At 50.6% G+C, this 23,951-nt stretch overlaps 1 protein-coding gene across 6 annotated transcripts in view; it reads right to left on the bottom strand.

Moving 5' to 3' along the window:
- Positions 1 to 23,951, bottom strand: part of SH3BP4 (SH3 domain binding protein 4) — a 102,445-nt gene that overhangs the window by 19,772 nt on the left and 58,722 nt on the right. For 4 of the 6 annotated variants that reach the window (XM_023228763.1, XM_031936549.1, XM_031936550.1 and 1 more), the window contains exon 3: positions 538 to 778. In XM_023228763.1, the coding sequence (XP_023084531.1) occupies positions 538 to 655 (118 nt within the window). In that variant the 5' untranslated portion in view covers positions 656 to 778. Of the gene's footprint in view, positions 1 to 537; positions 779 to 7,769; positions 7,891 to 23,951 lie in introns of those variants that run through there. The other 2 variants (XM_031936552.1, XM_023228764.1) reach the window with 2 other exon arrangements.

Raw genomic sequence — 23,951 nt, 5'->3', positions numbered from 1 at the left:
CAAAAAAAAAAAAAAAGTTGTCTTGGAACACGACTGTGGCTATTTAATGACTTACTTCTGTGGCTGCTTTCATGCAATGGGGCAGCAATGAATAGTTGTGACAGAGACGGTACATGGACTGCAAAGCTTCAAATATTTCCTATCAGACCGTTTAGAGAAAAGGTTTGCTGACCCCTCCCCTAAGCCACCTTTTTTTCTTCTCTAGTGGTTCTCACTATTTCATCTGTTTGCCACACTCTCTGTTCCCCTGGGTTTCTGTACCACCAAGCTCCCTACCACACTGTCACTGAATTTTATCAAGAAAAAAGAAACATACCCTGTATTAAGAAGGGGTTTCACTAATAAGGGAGAAACAAAAAATAAGACAAGCGGCTATGATTCCAGGGCTAAACCTACGAACACGGTGAAGTTTAAAGAACTAAACTTTAATTATCTGAATGCTAAACTGGCAATCTTTAAAGCAGAAAAGTTCTTGAGTTCCAACTTGGAAATCCCAACGTTCTCCCTTAGGCACAGTCCTGTTCCCCAGAAGCTCACCTTTGACATCATTAAAGCTCGTCTCTGAAAACCCTTCGCTCAGGTCAATCAGGGTCCCCTCTGACTTGCAGCGAGGGAGGCCGCTGGCGTTGGCAGCTCGGATCCGCTGAGCCGCCATCTCGAAACTCGCTTCCCGGGTAAAGCTGCTAAGGCTTCATATTTCTTCCTCCAGTTATCCCTGAAGCTTCCGCCTCAAGCGAACCTGCTGCGCGGCGGCATCCACGTGGCAATATGCTTCTTCCTGAAAGTAGAGGAGGAAAAAAGTCCCCTGAGCAAGCGAAACATGGGTTCAATGGTAATTTTATGGAAAGTGGGAATCCTCTTTCTTCCAGGCTGTTCCAAGGAGGATAGACCCATTTCATCCTTCCTGGCCCCACAGAGCAGAGCAGCGCTTGCTCCTTGGCCTCTGTGCCCACTTTGTGCTTGTCTCATTGGCACCCTGGGCACACACAGCCCAGTAGCGTTTTCTGGCTATTTGCACCTGCTCTTCTTGGGGGCACAAGAGGGTTTGTGAAATGTGCTCCAGCACCTGGCCAGCCCATTCATTACAGTCAAAGAGGAGGATAGAGTAGGACTGTACAGTCCACGCTGCTAGCTGCAGGGCTCGGAAAAGGAAAAATCAGCTTCTGCTTGTTCAGAGTGGCTGATACCAGTGCAGGAGGAGTCATCATGGTGACTCGGCCTTGGGAAGCAGCCATCAATGAGCACAGCCCAGCAGAGGCCCCAAGGGGGATGCTCCCTACCCATCCGTTGCTGAAATCCCCCCTGCACCCCAAAGAAACAATTCTAAACACAACACAGAGCAGCCATAAGGTATTCTCAATGCAACATATGCAGATGAAACCAGGGTATATTTACTGAACCACTGTTACTAAGCAGGAAACATCTTTCCATGGAAGAGACCACAAAAATAACCCCTGAGGCCTCTGCTTTTTCTTCTGGATGGGCACACAGACAGGACAGAAGCATGTTGGGGGTTCTGGATATGAATGAGGTAACTGGCTTTGAGCAGGCCCTTCACCAGGGCCCACGGAGAAGGGACAGGAAGAGCAGTGAGCCGATTTCAAAGCGGTGAATTTCATATGCTCTCCAAAAGAAACTGGCAGATACTGTCATAGCAGGCCACAGTACTTAGAGCTCTGAGCAGGCAAATCTCACCCCTACATAACCAGGCACATATATGATGGTCTGAGGTCCCTTATTCCTCAATTGCTCTATCCAGAGACAGCTGAGAATGTAGCTTCTGACCCAGTGTGCCGCCTTTACCAAGTAGAGACCCGGAGGTCCGGACACCACCCTTTGCAGCGTTTCTGCAGCAGCCGGGACGAAGCCCTGACCATCCCCATTCTTCCACCAGGCTCCAAGTGCAGTGAGCACGGCTTGGAGGGCCCCTGTGCAGTAAGCAGAGCCAGGCGTGTGTCCACATGCTGCTATAGGGACAATCTTGTGTTCAATATTTAACCCTGCCAAGTCTCAGCTACTGTCACCACTGCATCAGAAGCTGCAATCCCAGCTCTGAGTGACCGGTGGACAGCGGCTCAAGGGAGGCACCATTTCCACGTCAAGGCCTCAGAAGGCTGCATTCTGCACCTGAACGCTGTCTGGACAGAAGGCATGTATTACGGAGTGAACTGTGTTTCCCTAAAGTCCTATGTTGAAGCTCTGTCCCCTCATGTGATGGCGCTGGGAGATGGGGCAGTGGGGAGTAGTTAGGGTTACACGAGGTCATGAAGGTGGGGTCCCCATGATCAGATCAGCGCCTTTATTTGAGACACCAGAGAGCTTCCGTTTTCTCTCCCTCTACCACGTGAGGACGCATGAAGCCAGGAAGAGCGCCTTCCCAGGAACAGAGTTGGCCGGCGCCTTGACTTTGGACTTCTGGCCCCCGGAACTGTGAGGGATGAGCCTCCCTTGCTGGAGCCGCTGGGGCTGTGGTGCTTGAACGAAGCAGGCAGCAGGCGAGGAGGGCACGGCGGCCACCTCTCTGGGGAGGGGTAGAGCTGCCCTGCTGGGGGCTCTTCCCTTAGAAAACACCCACCTGAGGCCAGCCGCGACGTCTCTCCTACCCAGCACGGTAGGGCGGGGCGGGGTGGAGGCCAGCACTCACAGGCCAGTTACTCACAGGAAGGAATGAAGTTGTTCCCCCCAAACTGGGTGGTCACAGATGTCTCCATCTTTCCCTACGAAGTTATGATGGTCAGGTCTGCATGCTCATTCCCTATTCCCGGCCCCAGAGAACTGTGCGTTGGGGAGACCACAGACTCCCTGGACGCCCGGGACCCAGACTGCCCGGCTGGAAGTGATGGAGCTCAGGCCAGGAGGAGGCCTCCTTCCACCCCACACTCCACCCCTCTGCTGGGGTCTGGGACGCTGAGGCTCAACACTGACGGGACAGCACCCTCGCCCCTACCAGAAGCGGTGACTGAGTGGCTCTGTCTGCACAGCCTGCATGCAGAGCTGGATGAAGGGGTCCTGCCGCCACTTCAGAGACCACCCTACCACAGCCAGGTAGCCCGGCAGCCCCCAAATGCAAGGGCCACATGTGTAAGCCCCCGGGCTGCTTGAAGACCACTGCAGAGACCTCAATGACAGCCACCTCTAGAGCAGCCTGACTTCAACAGGCTGAGTGAGGAGTAAAAATCCTTCCCACACAAAAATGCGGGATCATTTACTGAAGAGAATCGATGCGGAGAGAAAAGGAAGAGACTCATGAGTGGGTGAGGGGAGGAGCTTCAGGACAATCGCAAGCCCACAACCGGTACTTGCCATGCGGCCTTTCACGTGTGACGGTGACAGTTCCTGCCTGAAAGTCTCCATCTGACTGCACCCGAGGAGGAGGAAAAGTCAAGGGGTGTCAGCTGTGAGGGCAACTGGAGCCCACCTGCCCATCCGGTCAGGGACTGGGGTGCCCCCACCCCCACCAGTCCAGAGCTACTCTGAGGACTGTGCCAGGTGAGACTCTGGGTCACGGTGGCCGAATGAAGGCCCCTGTTAATCACCAGTGTGTGCCCTTCCCACTGGGGCCACGACTCTCCTGCAGAAGGGAAAGGGCTGCCTTGGCCACCATGGTCACCCGCCCCCTCATGACTATAGCATTGCCTGGTTCCCATTCACACCAGGAAGAATTATTTCATGGAGGATTAACAAAAAGTCTATCTGGGCACAAGAGGGAGGCGTTCCCAAAAGCTTCCCGGCATGTCCTGGCTCTGCAAAGCTGTCAGCAGAGACGGGCGTCAGGCACCTGGGGCTCCACACAGGCTGCTCAGGACATCACCAGGCCCGGTGGGGCCGAGGGCAGTAACAGGAACGGGGTTTGGAGAGCACGACTGGTGACATAGTGAGGCCCAGAGAGTTCCCATACAAGGTGAGATGCCAGTGAGTGTTCAGTGAGGAGGCGGCGGCGGCCCAGAGGCCTGTGGAAGGCCTAACAGGTGGGCACAGTGAAGACCTGGCTACACCAGTGTGGAGGGGCTAGAGGGATGGAGGGGCTGTGGTGGGGCCCGCAGCGAAGATAGGAGGCGAGGTAAGCGGGCGGAATGCGGTGGTGAAGGTCAGTCTTGCCCAAGACACCCCAGAAAGCCACTGCAGCTTTCCGATTGAGAAAGAGAACTCTGGCTGTAGACAAGGGAAAAATGGAAAAATGACATAGGGCCTCCAGCACCCTGGGGGCAGAAGAAAGAAGTCATAGAACTGTGCACGTGCTTTCTGGAGATGCAGCAGTGTTTGTGTTTATTATTGATGGAGGGGTATGGCCACTCCCCTGAGCCAGTGATGAGACAAACAGCTAAAGTGTTTGCGGTTCTAGAAAGAGATCTGCAGTCCTCTCCCCATAGAGGAAGTCATTCAAGGAAGAGGTGTCAACAACTGTGGACTCTGCCACCCTTGCCCCTTTTCAGGCTGAGAGAAGCCAAGCAGGGAAGTCCCACTCCCAGGGCCCAGATGCCATCGTGTTCCCACGGGCACCACTGAGCTCACTCACAGGCAGCCCTCCCCTCCACGCAGCAGGTGGGAGACGTGTGTCCTGTGGTCCTCAATGCTCTGTAAATCCCCGGATTGACAGCTTCTTCCCCAGGGCCAGAAGGAGGCCATCCTTGGGTGTTGCTTCACCCGTCCAGACATTCAGGGGTGAGTAACAGAGATGCCCACTGTCTGAACCCTCGGGGCCATTTTTACAGTACAGAAAGAGGGCAGCCAGCCCTGGTGTGGACTGAGTGTGGAGGGTTCCCCACTCCCGAAATCTTCCTGAGCAGGTGGAGTCAGACCGAGGGCTAAAAGGGAAGCTTTGCTCCTCCAGACACCACTGCATCTACAGAGAGCTAGCACGGGATGGAGAACGCAGCCGGCGCCACAGGGCTGCCCTGTGTGCTCCTCGCTGGGATGTCAGCTCTGTCCTCTTTCCTACAGCAGAATCCTCTCCCCTCCCACCTCCCCTCCTCCTCCCAGCTCAGCCTGGTGTGGCCACCCTCTCTGGTCACCTCTGGCTGATAACCTCCCAATCTCCCCTGAATCACCCACTTCCCCGGATGGATCCTAACAGCATCTTCTATGCCGAATACACATGGATGCTGACGGTTACGTGTCCTCCCCTTACAGCACAGGCTAAGCTCCAAGCTCCACCAGGCACCATCCCACTGCGTCCTCAAGGGCCCTAGGCAGCAGGTACCAGACTTGGCTGCACTTTGCAGACTCCATGAAAACGGGCTTGGAGAGATCACTAAAGCAACTTGCCCAGGGTAATGCAGCCAAGACGTGAGCCTGACAAAACACTCTCTCCTCCCAGCCTTGCTAACTATTTCTTCCCATGCCCAGGGTTACCCAGGCCTTTGCTGCCAGTGGCTGCTGGGCCCCTGGAGCTCCTCAAGCTCCTCGTCGTCCACCTCTGGTGAGCCCTTGATTTTCTCAAAGTCATGCTGCTGTCCTGCCCGAACACCTCTGGACAGTGCTCACTGCTTTTCAAAAAACTCAGTCTGCTCTCCCCTGGCCTGGGATGCAAAGCCTCCTGCTCCTCAGTTTCCACCTCTACCTCCAGGGTTACGTATCGCCGATCTCAACCCTTCAATCAATCACCGGCCACATTCGCTGGAGCTTGCTGTGTCTCCAGCCGGCCCAGCACTGTCCACCTCTGTATCGTTCCTTCAACTGCTGCTTGGAGAGCCAGGCCTCACCCAAGCTTCCAGGAAGCCCGTCTTCTCTCTCCCCATCTCTTAGTTCCACTATTCCCCAGTCCTGCGAGGTCCTAGAGTGACTCACCAGTGCACGGCCTGCAGAGTGCAGGTAGCCCAGAGCCTCAGACCCGCCTTACCCAGCCCAAGTGCCATGCCCGTGAACCGGTCCTTGCTTAGTAGAAAAGTAGTGTTGTAAAGGGCACGTCGCTGTGACTGACTTTATAATGAGCTCCCAAAGGTTCATTATGCTATCTTTCCTAAAATTATGTATTTGTATGAAAATGTACACAATAAAACATTTTTAAAACTAGAAAATATTAGGAAACATGCATTACCTACCTTCCCAGGCACGTGCCATGAGAGAGAATGTGTGTTCATGGGTGTGGCTATCTCCCCTTGGCTAGAAAAACTGCTAAGGAGCCACCAACTCAAATGCCCAGGCAGCCTGAGCCCCCTCAAAGCGCAGGTGGACATGGCTGCGTTCCCGTTCTGTTGACAAGTGGCTCTTGAACCTCAGACTCAAGACACCTCCTTGCCCACCAAGTGCTCCCTTCAGTACCTAAGGTGCAACTTGAATTTCCTGGATCCAAAGCCAACTCTGGAGCTTGCCCCAAAGCCCTGCCCCGGCCTCTTCCATTTCAGCCATGTACAGCAGCTCCATCCAACCAGACAAGAAGCCAAACATCCCTCCCCATCCTCCCGGTCCCGTCCCTCTCTCATGCACTCCTGGTGGCTCCACCTGCAGAACACAACCTCTGGCTGACCTCTCCCCAGCACCTCCACACCACCGTCATCTCTCATCGCAATTACAGTCATCAGCAGGCCTGCCTGCGGCCTGGAGTCCACCCCTCAATTAGCAGCTGGAACATTTTGAAAAGTCAGTCAGACACCCTCAGGACTCTGTGTGAAACCCTCCAAAGGCTCCTGGGCTCTCATCAGCAGCTTCCAGTGCCCTAGAAGCCCAACATCATCAGCCCCTGTCCCATTTCCTGCTGTTCTCTGCCTCCCTCCACTTGACTCTTCTGGTCTCCATGAAGTTCCCCAGGTACCAAGCCCCTCCCACCACAGGGCCTTTGCACATGCAGTGCCCTCAGCCCAGAAGGCCCCGGCCTAGACACAAGATGCTCTCATACCCTCATTTCATTCAGGTCTTTGCTCAAATGTCAACGCAACAGAAACAGCCCTCACCCCATCCTCTTTCTCTGCCCTTCTTTATCACCACTAGACACACCATGCATAGACTTGTCCCTCACCCAATTTTTCCACGAGAATCTGAGTGTTCCCAGGACACAGGACCATCTATTTGTCTTTCTTTGTTCCTATAACGTGCATGGTTGCCTCTCAAACCCGAATCAATGAATGAATTCGGTTTCAATAAAGATGACTGTTTCAGAGTTACCTTGGTAGGTATCTCTGGGATAATCTTTAAAGGAGCCAAACGGCTGCTGTGATAGGATTATACTCAGGAGGATGAATTTAGGAATTCTACTCTATTCCTGAAACCTAAGCCACACGTTCTCAAAACACCAACAGGTTCCCTTGGTGGGCACCTTGGGTCTACCTGGACCGCCCAACAAGCTTGGCCACCTTCTACTCAGCAGGTCCCAGTGGTCACTTCTCCAGGACAGCCTGCAGGTGCAGGGCCCATCCTGAGCAGGGCAGCCACCACTGGATCTCAAGACCCCCTCGAAGAGCAGGGTCCATCTCACCTCTTCTCTTCCCAGCTGGGGTCAGATCTAGGAAGACAGGAAGGCGTATTTTAGCTCATAACTGATAAGTTTTTCCTTTTTCTGTGCAAAGGCTGATTCATCTAGAGACAAAAGAGGCTGCTCTTGGCTCCTCCCCAGGAACCAAGAGGGCAGCCTCGGAACAGACACCATCACTGCATACAGAAGGAATCACTGACAGAATCCGGCGGCAAACTCAAGAACCCGCACACACCCCCTCTGCTACGGCTGCTGTCACGCCATGCACAGACTCCAGATCACAGAATATTCTCCCTGTGGCCTCTGCCAATGATCTGCCCCAAGGAACAATTAGAGAACAAACTGATCCAGAAAAACCAACCTAACAAGAGCGTGTCTGGGGTGGAGAAGGTCTTACGGGAGCCTCAGGCTGAGCGCACGGACTGTTCGTGTTCTCCTCTGTTCTCCTGCGGCCACGAACCTGAACGCTGCAGAAGGAAAGCAGCCAGCCTGGAGGGAATCGAGGCCTAAATACTGCCCTTGCTCCTCCCCTGCCAATTCCCTGCTTGCCTTGTTTAGGATGACTCATTCTCCATGTTTGATGATAATTTCTGGAGTATCATGTTGATTTCATTAGATTTCCTCTGGGTTAGAAAACAAAAAGCGTGAGTTTCCACCTGCTCTCTGTAATTTCTGTCACCAGCCTCTGTCAATGGACACTCATTACATCTGCTCACCCCCCTCCCTGAGCAGGAGTGCATTCCAGACGGCCCTAAAATCCACAGATGCTCCTCCCCAGCAGGTCGGTCCTCCTGTTAGTGACGGCCTAACACCCAGCACCCCGTGCTTTGGACCCCATCCCTATAGTGGAAAAGCTTTCAGGGTCTGGGGGCCTGGGGACCCGGCGTGGGTGAGAGGGACACCTGGCTTTCACAGAGTCACTTGATGGGACCGCAAGGAGACTGTGGGTTTAACACCCCAGCTCCCTCTCTCACTCCAAAAGCAAAATCATGGAAATCTGCCTCCTAGTCCTGACCTGACTGGTCTGGGCAACAGCCCAAGTGGAGCCAACACGTGACTGGTGTCTCCGCCAGGATGCTTCTGGGCGTGGCTTGGCAGGGAATGCAAGGCTCCGACTCAGGGCGAGGACCAGCCCAGGTGCAGTGAAATCCAAATCTTTCCCGCCACCTTGGCAGATGCCCCTCCCTGTTACAGAAGCCTGATCAGCAGAACCTTTCCTAATGCACCCGGAGCGCTGTCTATGGTCATACCACCCTGAACGCGCCTGATCTCGCCTAATGCACCCAGGGCACAGGAGGAACACGCTGCCCGGGGCTCAGGCGGGCTGCCTCTTATTGAGGGAGAAAACAGCACAGCCCATTGGAAGGCACAGGCAGCCACCGACAGGCACGCCAGCAGATCAGACTCACTCACAGTGCCCCTCTGGGGTGCACTTCCCTAAACAACTGAGTTCAGTTCAGGAGGTGGCAGTGGTTATTCAGAGCCAAGGCCACGCCACAGAGTGAAAGAATGAGGAACGAGGACAGGACCATGTGTTCCAATCGGAGTTTGAGAAAGGTGGGCATCTCCCGGGTGCCACATCTACCTGGGACCACGCACAGAGGTCACCTTAGTGAACATCTACTGAGTGCCAGGCTCTAGCAACGAGGCTCTGTGCTCAAAACTAGGGACAGAAATAAATGGAAGAGAGTTGGTTTTGAAGGAACCCACATTGGAGACACACCAACAAAACAGAAGACCTGGAGGGGAAGGAGCGCTAAGGTTCTCCGTGCCAGACACCAGGTTATAACTTGCACACATTCAGGGCTTAACGGTGGGTGCAAAGCTGGTGACTCAGACTCCAGAGATGCATGGAAGACAAGGGCCACGAGTTGTCACTAGGTGCTCCTTGCTTGCTCAGTTTTCACTGTAAAAAAGTGAGATGGCTAGCGCGGCTGGAGTCAGGACTCCGGATGTTTTCACTGGCCAGACTAAGAACATCTGAGGCTGGGGATCGCCCAGACAGGCCAGGAAGGGGAGGGGAGGGCATACGAATCCCTCTCCGAGGCCTGAGTTTCTCACCTGGCCTCCTCCCTTTCCTGTCTCCCCTCTGCCCTGCTTCTTCCCTTCCTGGTCCCTTCCCTCTCCACCTCCCCTCGACGTGATGCCGGGTTGTGGGGTTGTTCTCAGCACACTGCACAGATCTCCTTGTGTTGAAAGCAACCATTACGGACTCTTCAGGGGCCCCCACAGTCTGTGGGAGACATTCTAAGCTTTCCAGATTCTTCACACCTTCCTCCGTACATCCCATGCACTCACCAAACACAGCTACTGTTTCTTCCAAAACATCTCCAGACCTCGTGCATTTCTTCCCACCCACTTCCCTGAAGACCCAACAGGGTTCCCTATTTCTAAACAGTGCCTTTGCCTTTGCAAATGGAAGTCCACCTCTTTTCCTAGCTCTCCTGGACACATCGTCATCGTCTCTAGGCATTTACTGCTTTTATCCCGAGTGTCACACTGTTCATCATGCTTGTTATTTTTTCTTAGTTCCCTAACTATACTCGTTTCCTTGAAAGCTGGTGACTTGGCTGCTCTGTCTTTATAATTTTCCAGCACTGAGCGCAGTGCCTAGCCCAAGCTTGGATTGTCTCCCACAGACTGCGGGGGCCTCTGAAGCTTGGTGCTTGGTGCCATCTGTGGCACAGATGACTGTTGCGCTCAGACATTAATTCAGCATCACGTGCATTCAGGACCAGTAAATACACAAGGGAAAGCAGGACCCGGACCTTCCCTCTACTGCTTATCATTAAGCTGGAAAGATACACACGTGAAACCAACACCACAGGAGAGGGGTGGGGGTCCCCACCACGTCTTCTGGGCGTGGGTGGGACTGGAAGTCCACAGACACCTTCCCTAGCGTGCTCCTAGGTCAAAGTTTTTCACCTACATCCCTCACCTTCCCCGCCCTCACCCAGCCGCTGAGAATCATGAAGAGCTCACAGACACACCAGTGTGTACCTGTCAAGTGCTCATCAAGCTTGGGGTTTAGGTGGATATTTGTTGCAATGGGCTTCTGTCAGTCCCCTTGAATCACATGGGAAGGCCGGCCTGCCCGTGTCAGACGACTGACAGCAGACAGGCTGTGAAGTAGGACCTTGCGATCAGCCCAGACCAGAAATACTTCCAAGCTCTGGTCCCCAGCCAGTGACTAGAAAGAAAAAGTGCAACTGTCTCTGAAGACGTTTTAAGAGCAGCAAGCAGAGAGTCCCATTCATTTGACTGGGGCTGTAGTCAGACTCCCGGCTCCCACCTGCCACTTAAGACTGCAAAGCATCAGCACTGGAAGGATTTGTGCCCTCCAAACACTAGTCACTGACTTACCATCTTCTTTTTTAAAAAAATCAAATGTTATTAATACTTCTTTATCAATCAACCCACTTTTTACAACTTGGTTATTTTAAAGGAAGCTTTCTATCGTACTCTAAAGAGACTCGATAGATCTTTCCTAGTACACATTAACTTAAAGGAACGTTTTAAAGTGCATCTTAGGTGCCATTCTGAAAACTGCAGAGCTAGCCAGCCCTACACATCTTACAGATGAGAAAACTGAGGCCTCACTTTTATTGAAAGGGGCTTTCCCTGATTAAAACGCTGGATCTGAACAGGCTGGAGAGGGGAAGGTGGCTTCTAGGGTTTAATACTGTTCCTGATTCTACTAACAGTTCTCATTCGTGACATACACATGCCATGTCTGAGGCTCAAGGAATTTCATACTGTGAGGACGTGAGCGGAGCCCTGAAGCCAAAGCAGCCATGCGGATGCCACAGTCATTGCAAAAAGCCACAAGCAGAAAGCAAAACCCACTCAATGGATCTGCTGAAAAAGCACCAGCACACCCCAGGATGCCTGACCTGTCAACCCCATACACGAAAACTGTGGAAGGGCCCTCAGGGTGTCACTTAGGAGAGATGACTTTGCAAGGTGTCACTCCTTAGTTTACTGTTTTCGCCTCTGCCTCTCAGCCAGACCTTCAGCCACAAAGAAAGGGAGCAACTGCAATTTTATCCACCAATTTATCAAGAATCTGGCCTCCAAGCAATTAGTACAATTTGTGAATGAATGAATTTCCCCACTGAAGAGCTCACATGTCCATGAGTTACTAATCGAGATATCTAGAGCAAAAAAGCAATGGAAACTCCATCCTTGACCAATATTTATTAAGAAAATGAGAGGGGACAGAATTGCTGTCCCTCCTCTCCTCCCACTGTCCCTCAATGCACCTGTCTTTAGGAAATCAAAGATGTAGATAAAGTGTTTAGTGATATGGAAATGGGAACAACCTAGTCCCTCACGCAGAGCTTGAGGGCACCATATCCCCACAAACAGCCATGCAGCCATTACAATTCTTCTTAGGCTATTTAATAGAACGGAAAATCCATACAACATGATATTTAAACAATTAAATCCACAGATTGTATCATCAAATCTTCTTCTACTTTGTTTTCAAAAAAATACCTTCTATAGAAAAAGAAGAGTAAATTTCACTCTCAATGCTGACATTATCTCTAGGTAGCAAGCATATGGAGAGCTCTTTTCCTCTTCAAAATTTTCTTAATTTTCCTAAGACTTTTCTATAATCAAAAATGCTTTTTATAAGATGAATTTCCATTCTTTTTTTTTCCCCCACCCCTGAGATGAAGTCTCACTCTGTCACCCAGGCTGGAGTGCAGTGGTGCTGCGATCTTGGCTCAGTGCACCCTCCACCACCCAGGTTCAGGCAATTCTCCCGCCTCAGCTTCCCAAGTAGCTGGGATGACAGGTGCCCGCCACCATGTCCAGTTACTTTTTTGTATTTTTAGGAGAGACGGGGTTTCACCATGTTGGCCAGACTAGTCTTAACTCCTGACCTCAGGTGATCCACCCGCCTCAGCCTCTCAAAGTGCTGAGAGTACAGGTTTGAGCCACTGCACCCAGCCTGAATTCCCATTCTCATTCCGAAATATGAGGCCTGATTCCAGCAGGTCTTTGCAACTTTGTAAGGCCATGCTACGAGCGAGTGAAAAGGATGCCAGCCGAGCTGATCCTGGATGTTCTCAGATACTTACTTGACTGAGCACCTCTAATCGTGTACTAATCCCGGTGGATCTAACTCCAGGATTCCCGATTCCAGCTCTGGAATTTGGGGAAAGTCATTTTGCCATAACATGAAAATAAAAAGGCACACCTATTTCTCTTGGCCTTGTTACTCCACTAAGTAGGAGATATGGGCTACTGGCTAGAAAGATGTGAGGAGGGACAAGGTCAAGGAGTGGGGCTCAACCAGACTCATGGGGCCCCAACTGCAGCTCTGCAGAGGGAGCACCACCCTGACCCCGCTCCTCCCAGCAAGACTGCCACATTTTTGCTACTGTAAGTGGCACAGCAGAGATCATCTTTATATTCAATCATACTCAGCATTTTGGGTTATTTTCTTAGGACTGCTTTCAAGTACGGTATGAAGGGTTGCCAAAAGCAGTCCTGGAAGACTGTGGCAATCCATCCTCTCCACAGCAGTGAGTGTCCAATTCTCACCCTTAACCAGCAGGTCAAGAAAAGCCTTGTTCGTCTGACAAGGGGATGGGCCGTCAACGTTTCGATTCACCTGCTTTCAACATCTCAATCCACCCTCCTTTGAATATTAGTCAGAAATAGTTCAAGTATCAGCTACCTATTTTTTTTTTTTTTTAATGGAGACAGAGTCTTGCTCTGTTGCCCACGCCGGAATGCACTGGCATGATCTCGGCTCACTGCAGCCTCCACCTCCCGAGTAGCTGGGACCACAGGTGTGTGCCACCACACCTGGCTAATTTTTATATTTTATTAGAGATGGGTTTTCAGCATGTTGGCCAGGCTGGTCTCAAACCCCTGACCTCAAGTGATCTGCCCGCCTCGGCCTCCCGAAGTGCTGGGATCACAAGCGTAAGCCACCACAACTGGCCAAGTAGCAACTACTTCCTAGTCCTACCTGGTGGATTATCATTTTGCACCCTCTGCTCAATTACATCCTAAAATCTCAGCAGGTCAGCTGCAAATATCTCCTCCGCTCTGTGCTCGCTTGCACTAATCCATTTGGTAACTTGATAAAGTCTCAATTATGTAATCGTATCAATCTTTCCTTTGTCATTTCTCCTTGATGCACAGAAAGGCGTCCCTTGATGACAAATTCAATAAACATTCACATCTATTTTCCTTCACTTAAAAAAAAAGGTTTGTGGACTGAGATTAATGCACAAAGAATTTATTTTGCTTTTCGGGGAGGGATGTTACAAAATTAACTAGCAAACAGATGAGCAATTACTCCTGCATGAATTCCTGAACAATCTGTCCCCTTCTGACTCATGTGATGTCATCTTAATGCATTTTAAAATGTGTACGGACACTAGGATCTGAACCGGGGCTGTTCTGGGTCATTAGTTTGCCTATATTTATCACCATATCAACCTTTATTTAACCATGATAGTTCTGCTGTGTTGGGCTACATGGAAGGTCTAGTTTCTATGCACTATTCTATTTCAAAGTCCTATCAGTTATTTTTACCTTTTTTTCCTTCCAAATAAACATTATTATTATCAATTTTTTTGGAGACAAAGTCTCACTCTTTCACCCAGGCTAGAGCACAGTGGCATGATCTTGGCTCACTGCAACCTCTGCCTCCCAAGTTCAAGGGATTCTCCTGCCTCAGCCTCCTGAGTAACTGGGATTACAGGCATGCACCACCATGCCTGACCTTTGTTTTTTTTTTTTTTTTAGTAGAGACAGGGTTTCACCATGCTGGCCAGGCTGGTCACTGGTCAGGCTTGAACTCCTGACCTCAAGTGATCCACATGCCTCAGCCTCCCAAAATGCTGGGATTATAGGAGTGAGCCACTATACCCAGCCCTCTTCCAAATAAACTTTAGAATAATTTAATAAAATGTCTCCCATCATCTAATTTCTGCAAAAACATATTCCCACTGGGATTTCCTGGGTACTGCCCAACAGTAAGTGACATCTTTATACTCTTCCATCTTTTCTTCCACAAATGTCACTGGGTCCCCATTGATTTAGATATGAGTCCCAGAGCAGTGTAGGGCAGAGATTGCCAAACTTTTCCTGTAAAGGGACAGAGAGGAAATGAAGCTTTGGGTGGCCATATATTCTCTGTCACAAAGACTCAGCTCTGCCTTTGTGGTCCAAAACAAGCCATAGATGATACAAATAAATGAGTAGGAACATGTTCCAACAAAAATGTATTTATAAAAAACAGGAGGCAGATAGTTTGCCTCTCCCCGGTGTCAAGATTATGAGGGTGGGACACTCTGCCTAGAGTCTGGCTGATGGACTTGGGGCCTTGGCACTGCCAATCACCAGCTGGGAGGCTTAGGGCAAAAATCACTTAACCTTGAAAGGAGTCCTTAACTGCAAAATGGAAACAATAAAAACGCAATGAGATAATAGGTACACAAAAAACGCTGCTTCTAGGGTTGATACTAACTAAAAGCATAACAATAACTGTCGGGTAACACCAGCACTACCACCACCACCAGCTGTAGTAGTAACAGTAGGAGTCAGAAGAGGACTCAAAGTGTTTTCTTTGCAGAAAACATTTTTAATACATTACGATATTTTAAATTTGGGTTAGGATGTTGTCATCACCGTGAATGCCGTCTCTTTTTCCGATTATATTTTCAGGAGATTATTGCTGGAAAAGAGAAGTCACTTATTTTTTCTTTTCTTTTTTTTCAGACAGGGTCTCACTCTGTGGCCCAGGCTGGAGTGCAGTGGTACAATTTTGGCTCACTGCAACCTCTGCCTCCCGGGTTCAAGCAATTCTCCTGCCTCTGTCTCCTGAGTAGCTGGGATTACAGGCATGCACCACCACGCCTGGCTAATTTTTGTATTTATTGGCAGAGACAGGGTTTCACCATGCTGTCCAGGCTGGTCTTGAACTCCTGACCACAGATGATCTGCTGCCTTAGCCTCCCAAAGTGCCGGGATTAGAGGCGTGAGTTACTGAACTTGTTCAAGAAGTCACTTATTTCTATATCTAGGCATTTTCAATTCAGTAACTAAAATCTTGTTTTAAAGACACCCATTCCTACAAACCTGCTTTAAGGCAAGCCACAGTCTGCCCAGCTCAGTGGTGTCTGTTTCACTGCCTTTCCCATTCTATCTCTTACGTCACAAAGAAGAATCTTCCTAGATTTGGTGGCTCTCCCTCGGGGGGGCCACAAGTTCCAGCTTGAGTTTCTTTCTCATAATCTGGTCAATAATCAATTAAAATGTCATTTACAACAACATTTCCATATAGAACATGTAACTTGCTTTTCTTTCTCTCTTTTAAAGATTCTTTTTTTTTTTTAAAGAATTTGAGAGTATAGTCTGGGAACTCTGGCCTCAGATCTCTCATCTGGAAAAGGAGGAGTGGAATGGACCTCCTTCTAGATTGAGAAGGTAGCGGCAGCAGAAACAGTGGTGACAACAGAACTCACCCTTCCCTGGCTGGGTGCGGTGGCTCACACCTGTAATGCCAGCACTTTGGGAGGCTGAGGCGGGCAGATCGCCTGAGGTCAGGAGTTTGAGACCAGCCTGATCAACATGGTGAAACCCCGTCTCCACTAAAAATACAAAATTAGCCAGGTGTGGTGGTGCATGCCTGTAATCCCAGCTACTCGGGAGGCTGAGGCAGAAGAATCGCTTGAACCTAGAAGGCGGAGGTGGCAGTGAGCTGAGATCGCACCATTGCACTCCAGCCTGGGCAATAAGATCGAAACTCCATCTCAAAAGAAAAAAAAAAAAAAAAAAAAAACCACCCTTCCCGCCGTCAAGCCCATCATCCTCACACAAGAGGCTTTCCCTGCATCTCTCCCCTTCTTCTGCCCCTAATCCAGCCCACTATGTCCAGTCGGTGTGATCGCCACCGTATTCTAGTCTGACCTCCTCTCTCTATTACCTGCTCCTGGCCGTGTGCTCCATCACTCACCTGGATGCTCTGCAGCGCCCTCTCGCCTGGGCTCCCTGGTTCCACTCCCTCCTCCCACCCACCAACAAAACCATTCTCCTTAGGGCACCAGGGCTCTTTCAACAAATTAAGTCTCTCCAGGGGCATCTCGCTGCATTGAGAACAAAATTTTACCTCCTGACTAGGCCCTGAGGCCCTGCCTGTCCTTGTCTCCTCCCTGGTGCACAATGGAACTGTTCCTGCCCCAGGACCCTTGCACTGGCTATTCCCTCTGGCAGGCAAGCCCTGCTCCAGAACACCACCTGGCTGATAACTTTTGCCACCCAGATCTCAGGCCAATGCCATTGCGCCAGAAAGGCGGATCTGACCACTCACCACTGCAGCCTTGCTCAGCGGGTTTTGCTCTTTTCTGGAGGGCACATGACTTACCTCAATCAACTCTGTCTTCAGGTCTTGTCTATTCCCTGGCTCCCTCTGGAAGGTAAGCTCCATGAACAAACTCCCTGTTCCCAGATGTGCCCCAATTCCCAGAACAGCGCCAGGTATGACTTAGTCACTCAGGAAAATGGGTTAAAAAAAAAAAAAAGCAACTGAAACCCGAAGACAGCATCGCACACCAAAGGGGCCCCTCAGAGCACCCCAGTCCTGCCTCCCTTTCTCCCAGAAGTACTTCACCGTGGAAACAATAGTCATCTAAATTACTCATAATAATACATACCTTTTTTGATGAAAAATTTCAGGAACTTTTGCTTGCAAAGATCATGGAGGAGTAGAAGAATGATTTACCCATTCAATAAAGCCCCCCTGAAGGCAAGCTTATGCCGGAATCATGCGAGATGCTTTGGTAACTAATGTTGGTGTTTAAGAGGGAAGTGGCAGCTTTTCCTACTCACCTGCCCAGAGGCCTGAACCTGGCTATTGCACACTGGCCTGGGAGGGACAGCCTGTACCCGTTCCCCACGAGACTAAAACAGGCGCAGGGACTGCTGTTTTGTTTCATTTATTGCTCTACCTGCCCCCTGCCCAATCCCCTGGTTTTTGGAACTGCACCTCACTCCGAGCAAGCATCCAGACTCTATAGAATGAACTCACAGCCATGGTCTGAAATGAGTTGCACGGAAACAATCACCTCATCCAGCTTCCTCCCTCCTGCAGTCTCCCTGCCCCACACCAAGGGTTTGGCTACACCATAAGCCACTTAGACCCTTGAACACAGATAATCCAAGACCCTGTAAGCTCTCATCTGCCCCCACTCTCCCTGGGCCATGGAGATCTGCCAGGTCCCCGGAATTAGGGCCTGTGTCTCACTTCCGCACAGAATGTTTATGTAGGTGGTGTTGATAGGACCCAAGATACGAGGTACCTACAGTGCTTTCTGCTCCAGTGGACCCACCAAGAGTCCTGTTATGTTTTAGAAAGAACCAAAAATACTGGTTGAATATCAACCATTTGATGTGGTTCAACCTAAAACCAACATTCTAAAATAATTCATTACAGACTTAACGTGGCACTGCCTCTAATTTCCTGAGAGGGATTTTAACGCCGGTAATACTCCACCCATATGAAAAAGCAGGGGAGGGGGCCTGACACACGGCACCCAGGGAATGACCCTGGGCCCCTGGAGGGCAGGGGAGATAAGCACGTATGCAGAAATATCAACGCCCACCCGTGTTGATAAAGCTACTTATGCCCAGCCATTCATTCTGAGAAGCCAGACACAAAAGCTCGAGATAACCCCACAGACAAGGGTGAAACTGATTAATTAAAGTCTGATCTATGGATGACAGAATGCCAAGCAGCCATTAATATGGCTTAGGGGTTTTTTTTTTTTTTTTTTTTTTTTTTTTTTGAGACTGAGCCTCGCTCTGTCGCTCAGGCTGGAATGCAGTGGCACAATCTTGGCTCACTGTAACCTCCGCCTCTTGGGTTCAAGCAATTCTCTGGCTCAGCCTCCCAAGTAGCTGGGATTACAGGCACCTGCCACCACACTTGGCTAATTTTTGTATTTTTAGTAGAGACAGGCTTCACCATCTTGGCCAGGCTGGTCTTAAACTCCTGACCTCGTTATCCACCTGCCTTGGCCTGCCAAAGTGCTGGATCTCGCCCAGCCAGGAGAGGATTTTAAAACATGAGAAATGTGAATATATTAAGTCTTAGAGTATTTTACCAAACAATATTACAGCATGGTCTCAATTTTCTTTGGGTACATGAGAAAGCTACACACCAAAAAAAAAAAAAAAAAAGAAAAAAGAAAAAAAAAAGAAAGCAAACAGAAACTCATTGCAGGAATTGAGATCTGGATGATTTATGTTGTTGCTTGTAATTTTGTTCTGTGTTCCCTGTATCTTCTGAAGTCAACGTGGTTTGCTCTTGGGGGAAGTGTGAGGTGGCATCCCCATCTCCCGTAGACAGAAACCCGCATCTCTGCATCAGCTTGCAAGGGATGGATGGATGGATGGATGGATGGATGGACGGACAGGACGGATGAAAAGATGAGTTGTGGTGGCTCACACTTGTAATCCCAGCACTTTGGGAGGCAGAGGTGGGTGGATCACAAGGTCAGGAGATCGAGACCATCCTGGCCAACATGGTGAAACCCCATCTCTACTAAAAATACAAAAAAATTAGCTGGGTATGGTGGCAAGAGCTCAAAGTCTGTGAAAGTTTGTTTGACACACTTATTTTTACTCAGACTTGCTGCTTCTCAAATGTTCCAGCGTGGTCTGGAATGCAAAGAATTACACCAGATTGGGTTAACAGGTGCTTCATTAAATTGGGTAGTATGATTTCTTTATTAACTACTGATCAGTTACTAAATTTTCCCTCCATTGATAGCTGTGGAAACTATGGGCTGTGTTAGTGAAGGGTAAGCAATATTCACTGCACCGTATTTGCACTTGTTTGAGCCATTTAAGGCCCAAACAAGGGGTTAAAGGATAACACAGAAATGCTTGTGAACAAGCGCCTTTTGGCTAAAACCTAAATGCCACCAGGCCAGGGAGAGGATGATACTGAGAAGTCACTGTGTTCCCATTGTTTCAATACCCTCTGTCCCTTCTAAAGATGCTGAAGTCCTCATTCCCAATAGCTGTAAATGTGACTGTCTTTGGAAAGAAGGTCTTTGCAGATGATCAAGTTAAGATGAAGTGACTAGGGAGCCCCAATCTAGTAGGACTGGCATCCTCATTTATACAAGGAGGAAATGTGGACACGGAGAGACGCACACAAGGAAACGTGATGTGAAGACCCGGTGAGACGGTGACCAACTGCAAGCTAAGAAGGGATGCCGAGGAGTGGAAGCCAGGAGTGGAGAATGGGAGGAACAGCTCTGCTGATGCTTGATTGTGGACATCGGACTTTCTGAGCTGAGAACAGACTTCCACGGGCAAGACACCCAGCTGGTGGTGCTTTGTTATGGCGGCCCCAGGAAACAAACGTTTCCTTAAAGGCTAAAACCGAGAAGGCTTGGACACAGATCCCTATTCTCAGAACTCACTCCCCTTAACGCTGTGTGGGCGCTGCTTCCCGGGCGCCTCTCACATCTAACACAATGCGGACTCAGAGCACACAGAGGGCGAGCTCCAGAAACAGAGAGACGAGGCCTCCACCGCGAAACTCGGCCAGCCTCCACGCTCACTGAGTGTACTTTCCTAAGAGCCCAAACTATCCAGCATCGCCCCATCCTGCTCGCCATTCTTGAAGGATCAGGCTGACGTCGGCAGGCAACGGGTAATTATACCTCTATATCCACCGTGCAATTTACTAAATCCTGCTACGTCACCTTAAGAGCCACGCAAAGGCATTTCTTAATGGCAACCAAATCACTGGGGCTTTCACACTAGCTTTCACTAAGATACTGGAGCTACCTGAAGATTGAGATTAACTAGGAATGCACTCAAACCATTAGAAAAGGAGGGGAGGGTCTTGGGAATAAAAGGACAGAGCAGAACGGTGACCCTGTAAGAGACGGCAGGCAAAACCCCCTTGTCCTCAGCCCAGCAGTTACCTTGGGAGCTCTCGAGGCAGTGTTGATCTCCCCAGAAAATCAAGTTCCTCCTGGTGGGGCCCAGCTAGTCTGCAGCAGTATACGCACCAACTAACAAAATACTTACTAATGCAAATGAATGCCCATCCCTAGTCATAGCGCTAAGATCAAACTCCAAGGAGAAATTTCCAGCAGCTGGTAGGAGCGGAGTGAAAACCAGCCAAGGGTGGGAGATCCCAGCTTGCAGGAGGGCTGGGAAGCACAGGGACTGCCCAGAGACATGGGGGACAACTGGAGAAGGGGGAACAGCTCCATACACAAGGTTCCTGTGTGATCACGGGGAAGACGGGCCGGACCTTCTGCACAGGAGGGAGGAAGGGCTGGCAGCAAACCACGCAGGCCAGGGAGAAGGCCACTCAGACAGCGGAGGCCTGAAGACTTCCTCCCTTCCCACACTGGCCAGATGTGCCCGGCAAGTCTGACTCTCACCTCTGCTGATTCAAGAGAGTCATTCTGGGAAAAGACCAGGGAACAGAAAGGCTGTTTTGGAAACATTTCTTTTTATTACGAGTGGGCTGAAGTTTCCACAGCCTGGGAGAAAAGCTGGGTCACCATTTGCATTTAGAGAGTGTGCACATTCAGCATCCGGCCGCCAGCCCCAAAGCCGAGGCGCAGAAAGGCCAGCTCTGCTCCCAGAGGCCTGTGTACTCGTCTGATGTGGTCCTTGGCTTTCTCACCTGATCCTTGGTAAAATATTAAAAACTCATCCCTGTCTCCTTCCTCCTGCTCCTTGGACCACAGCGGGGACTAAGTTGGGGTGATGGCATGGCACGAGTTGGAAACACATGTTGGGGTTAGAAGTGTATAATGCACTCTGAGGAGTAAGGTGGGTGACAGCAAGGGCCGTTGGCTGGTGCCAGGCCAATGCACCCTGCAGGCACTGCAGCCCAGCCGGCCAGGCAGGTGAAAGAGGGGAACTATGAGCGAGGCTTGGGGTCAGGCCAGGCCTGCAGGCACACGGGTCACCAGCAGTAAAACGAAGAGCCCTCCCTTGCAGTGTGGCCGGTCATTGTCCCCACTCAGACATAGGGTGTGCTTTCTTTAGGTGGGACGTACAATGATCGAAACATGACAACCAGGATGAAAACTTGGCAGACAACTCAGGCGTCCCCTCAGCTCCCGTTTATAGAACACTACAGGACATATTTGTAGCTACCATCCTTCTCGACCTGTGTAGATGGAGCCTGGTCAGCATGACCTGTCTGTGGGGTGAAGATACTGGGTCACTGGCTGTGGCTGTCAATCACTGTACTGTGCCGTGTGCAGCAGAAACCCAGGGGATGGTCTGCCGAGGTCAGGACCCTTCCCGTTCCAGTTACTGTTCTTGTCTTTCCTCTGGGCCGGCTGTCCCTCCCAGTGCTCTGAGCCACCATCAGTGCCCCGTAACACCCACAAGCAGCTGGAGGGAAGATGCCAGAGTGTTTAAGCCAACAAGCTGCTCCCTGCGTCCACACCGAGTGTGTGGGCACCAGCCCCGTGCTCTCCCTCTAATAGGACCTAATCACTTTATTGTAACAGCTTATTGAATTGTGTGTCTCTCCAGCCAAGCTGTGAGCTCTGGGTCAGCAAGGGCTGTGTCTGTCTCTCAGTATCCCAGCCCCCACCCACAGCCTGGAATGCAGCAGCAACCGCTCAATGGACACTAGTCAACTGCACAGAGGGCTTCATGGTGGCTCCCATCTATCTCCTTCTATATGAATGGGGCTGCTTCCCAAAAGCAAGACATCTTATGCTCATATCCTTCTCATTTCCAGCTGGTACAGGCATATGTTCTGACAACCAGAGTTATCAGAACTGCAGTCTTCCTTAATTTAAGTCGAGAGGAAGGACATTCACTAAATACACAGGTACTGAGCCTTTGCCAGGAATACAAAGAAAAGCAAGACTGTTGCTGATCCCAGCAGGTTTACAGAAATGGCAGACACAGATAAGCGCTATCAAAGACTATGATCCAGGGAAGACAGCAAGAGCCATTGTTATGGGTGGAACTGAGTCACCCCAAAAGATGTGCTCAAGTCCTAACTCCTGGTACCTGTACATTTTACCGTATTTTGGAATAGAGTCTTTGCAGATGTGACCAGGATGAGGTCGCACTGAATTAGGATGGGCTCTAACTCCAATCACTGGTGTCCTTATAAGAGGGAAATTTAAATCCAGTACAGAGACACCGACAGAAGACGGCCACATAACAATGAAGGCAGACATTTTTTGCAGGAAGGCAGCTTTAAGCCAATGAAGACTGCCAACAACCTCCAGAAGCTAGGAGAGAGAGGAAGGGGTCTCCTAGGAGAGGGAGGAAGGATTCTCCTAGGACAGGGAGGAGGGGTTCCAGGAGAGGGAGGAAGGGTTCTCCTAGGAGAGAAAGGGTTCCCCTAGGAGGGGGAGGAGGGGTTCTCCTAGGAGGGGGAGGATGGGTTCCCCTAGGAGGGGGAGGAGGGGTTCTAGGAGAGGGAGGAAGGATTCTCCTGGGGGGGAGGAGGGGTTCTCCTAGGACCGGGAGGAAGAGTCTCCAAGGAGAGGGAGGAAGGGTTCTCCTAGGAGAAGGAGAAAGGGTTCTAGGAGAAGGAGGAAGGAAGGGAGAAAGGGTTCTCCTAGGAGAGGGAGGAAGGGTTCTAGGAGAGGGAGGAAAGGTTCTCCTAGGAGAGGGGGGAAGGGTTCTCCTTGGAGAGCAGGGAAGGGTTTTCCTAGAGTCTTTGGAGAGACATGGTACTGCCAACATCTTGTTTTCAGGCTCCAGCCTGCCGACTGAGAATGTCTTTCTGGTTTAAGGCACGCAGTCCTTGGCACTGTGTTATGGCAGCCCTAGGGAACCAGTATGCTCAGCAACATTCGTTGGCTGCTGGGTGTGTGTCAGGCACCATTCTAAGTGCTTTCAATGTGTTAATTCATTTGTGTATCACAAGTGCCCTATGAGACAGATAAGGATTATGACCTCTATTTCACAAATGAGGAAACCGAGATGCAGAGAAGCCAAGCCTCTTGTCCAAGGATTTCCAGCCACCAAACAGCTGGACCGAGTAGTTCTGAGGCCTACTGTGTGCACCTTGCCCTGCGGGCCTCCTCGAAGCAGGCTGGGCCCAGTACGGGAGGTCAGCACCACAGGACTCGGACAGGCAACTGGAGATAAAGTGGGGTGGGCCCAGGGACAAAGCAAAGGGGGCTCACAGAAACACCCATCATTTCTTGCGCGCGAAGGTGTACTGGCTCAAGGTTTACAGAGAAAACCTGGGGTGGGAGCCACAGGGACTGTGTGCACCATGGGGAGGGGTCTCCAACTGCAAGTCAGGCTGCCAAGGAGGGGATGATACACCCTACGTAGTCTGGGGGACTCCAGGGATGGGATGAAGGGTAGATAAGCAGGGGGTAACCCCGAAAAAAGACCCTCCAGGAAGCTCCAGCACTCACCAGAAGGAGGTGACTGAACACCTCCACCACGGCAGGGAGGGTTTGAGGAGAGGTGAGACTAACACACTTGCCCAGGAGTAAGAGGCAGGGCCTGGGGGTGACATGGAGGTGGCGAGCGAAAACCACAAACA

Source organism: Piliocolobus tephrosceles, chromosome 11 (genome assembly GCF_002776525.5).
Source record: "Piliocolobus tephrosceles isolate RC106 chromosome 11, ASM277652v3, whole genome shotgun sequence".
In the NCBI taxonomy this organism is placed as follows: Eukaryota; Metazoa; Chordata; class Mammalia; order Primates; family Cercopithecidae; genus Piliocolobus; species Piliocolobus tephrosceles.
The sequence above is the reverse complement of the archived record's forward strand: the minus strand, read 5'-3'. Positions and strand labels throughout refer to the sequence as shown.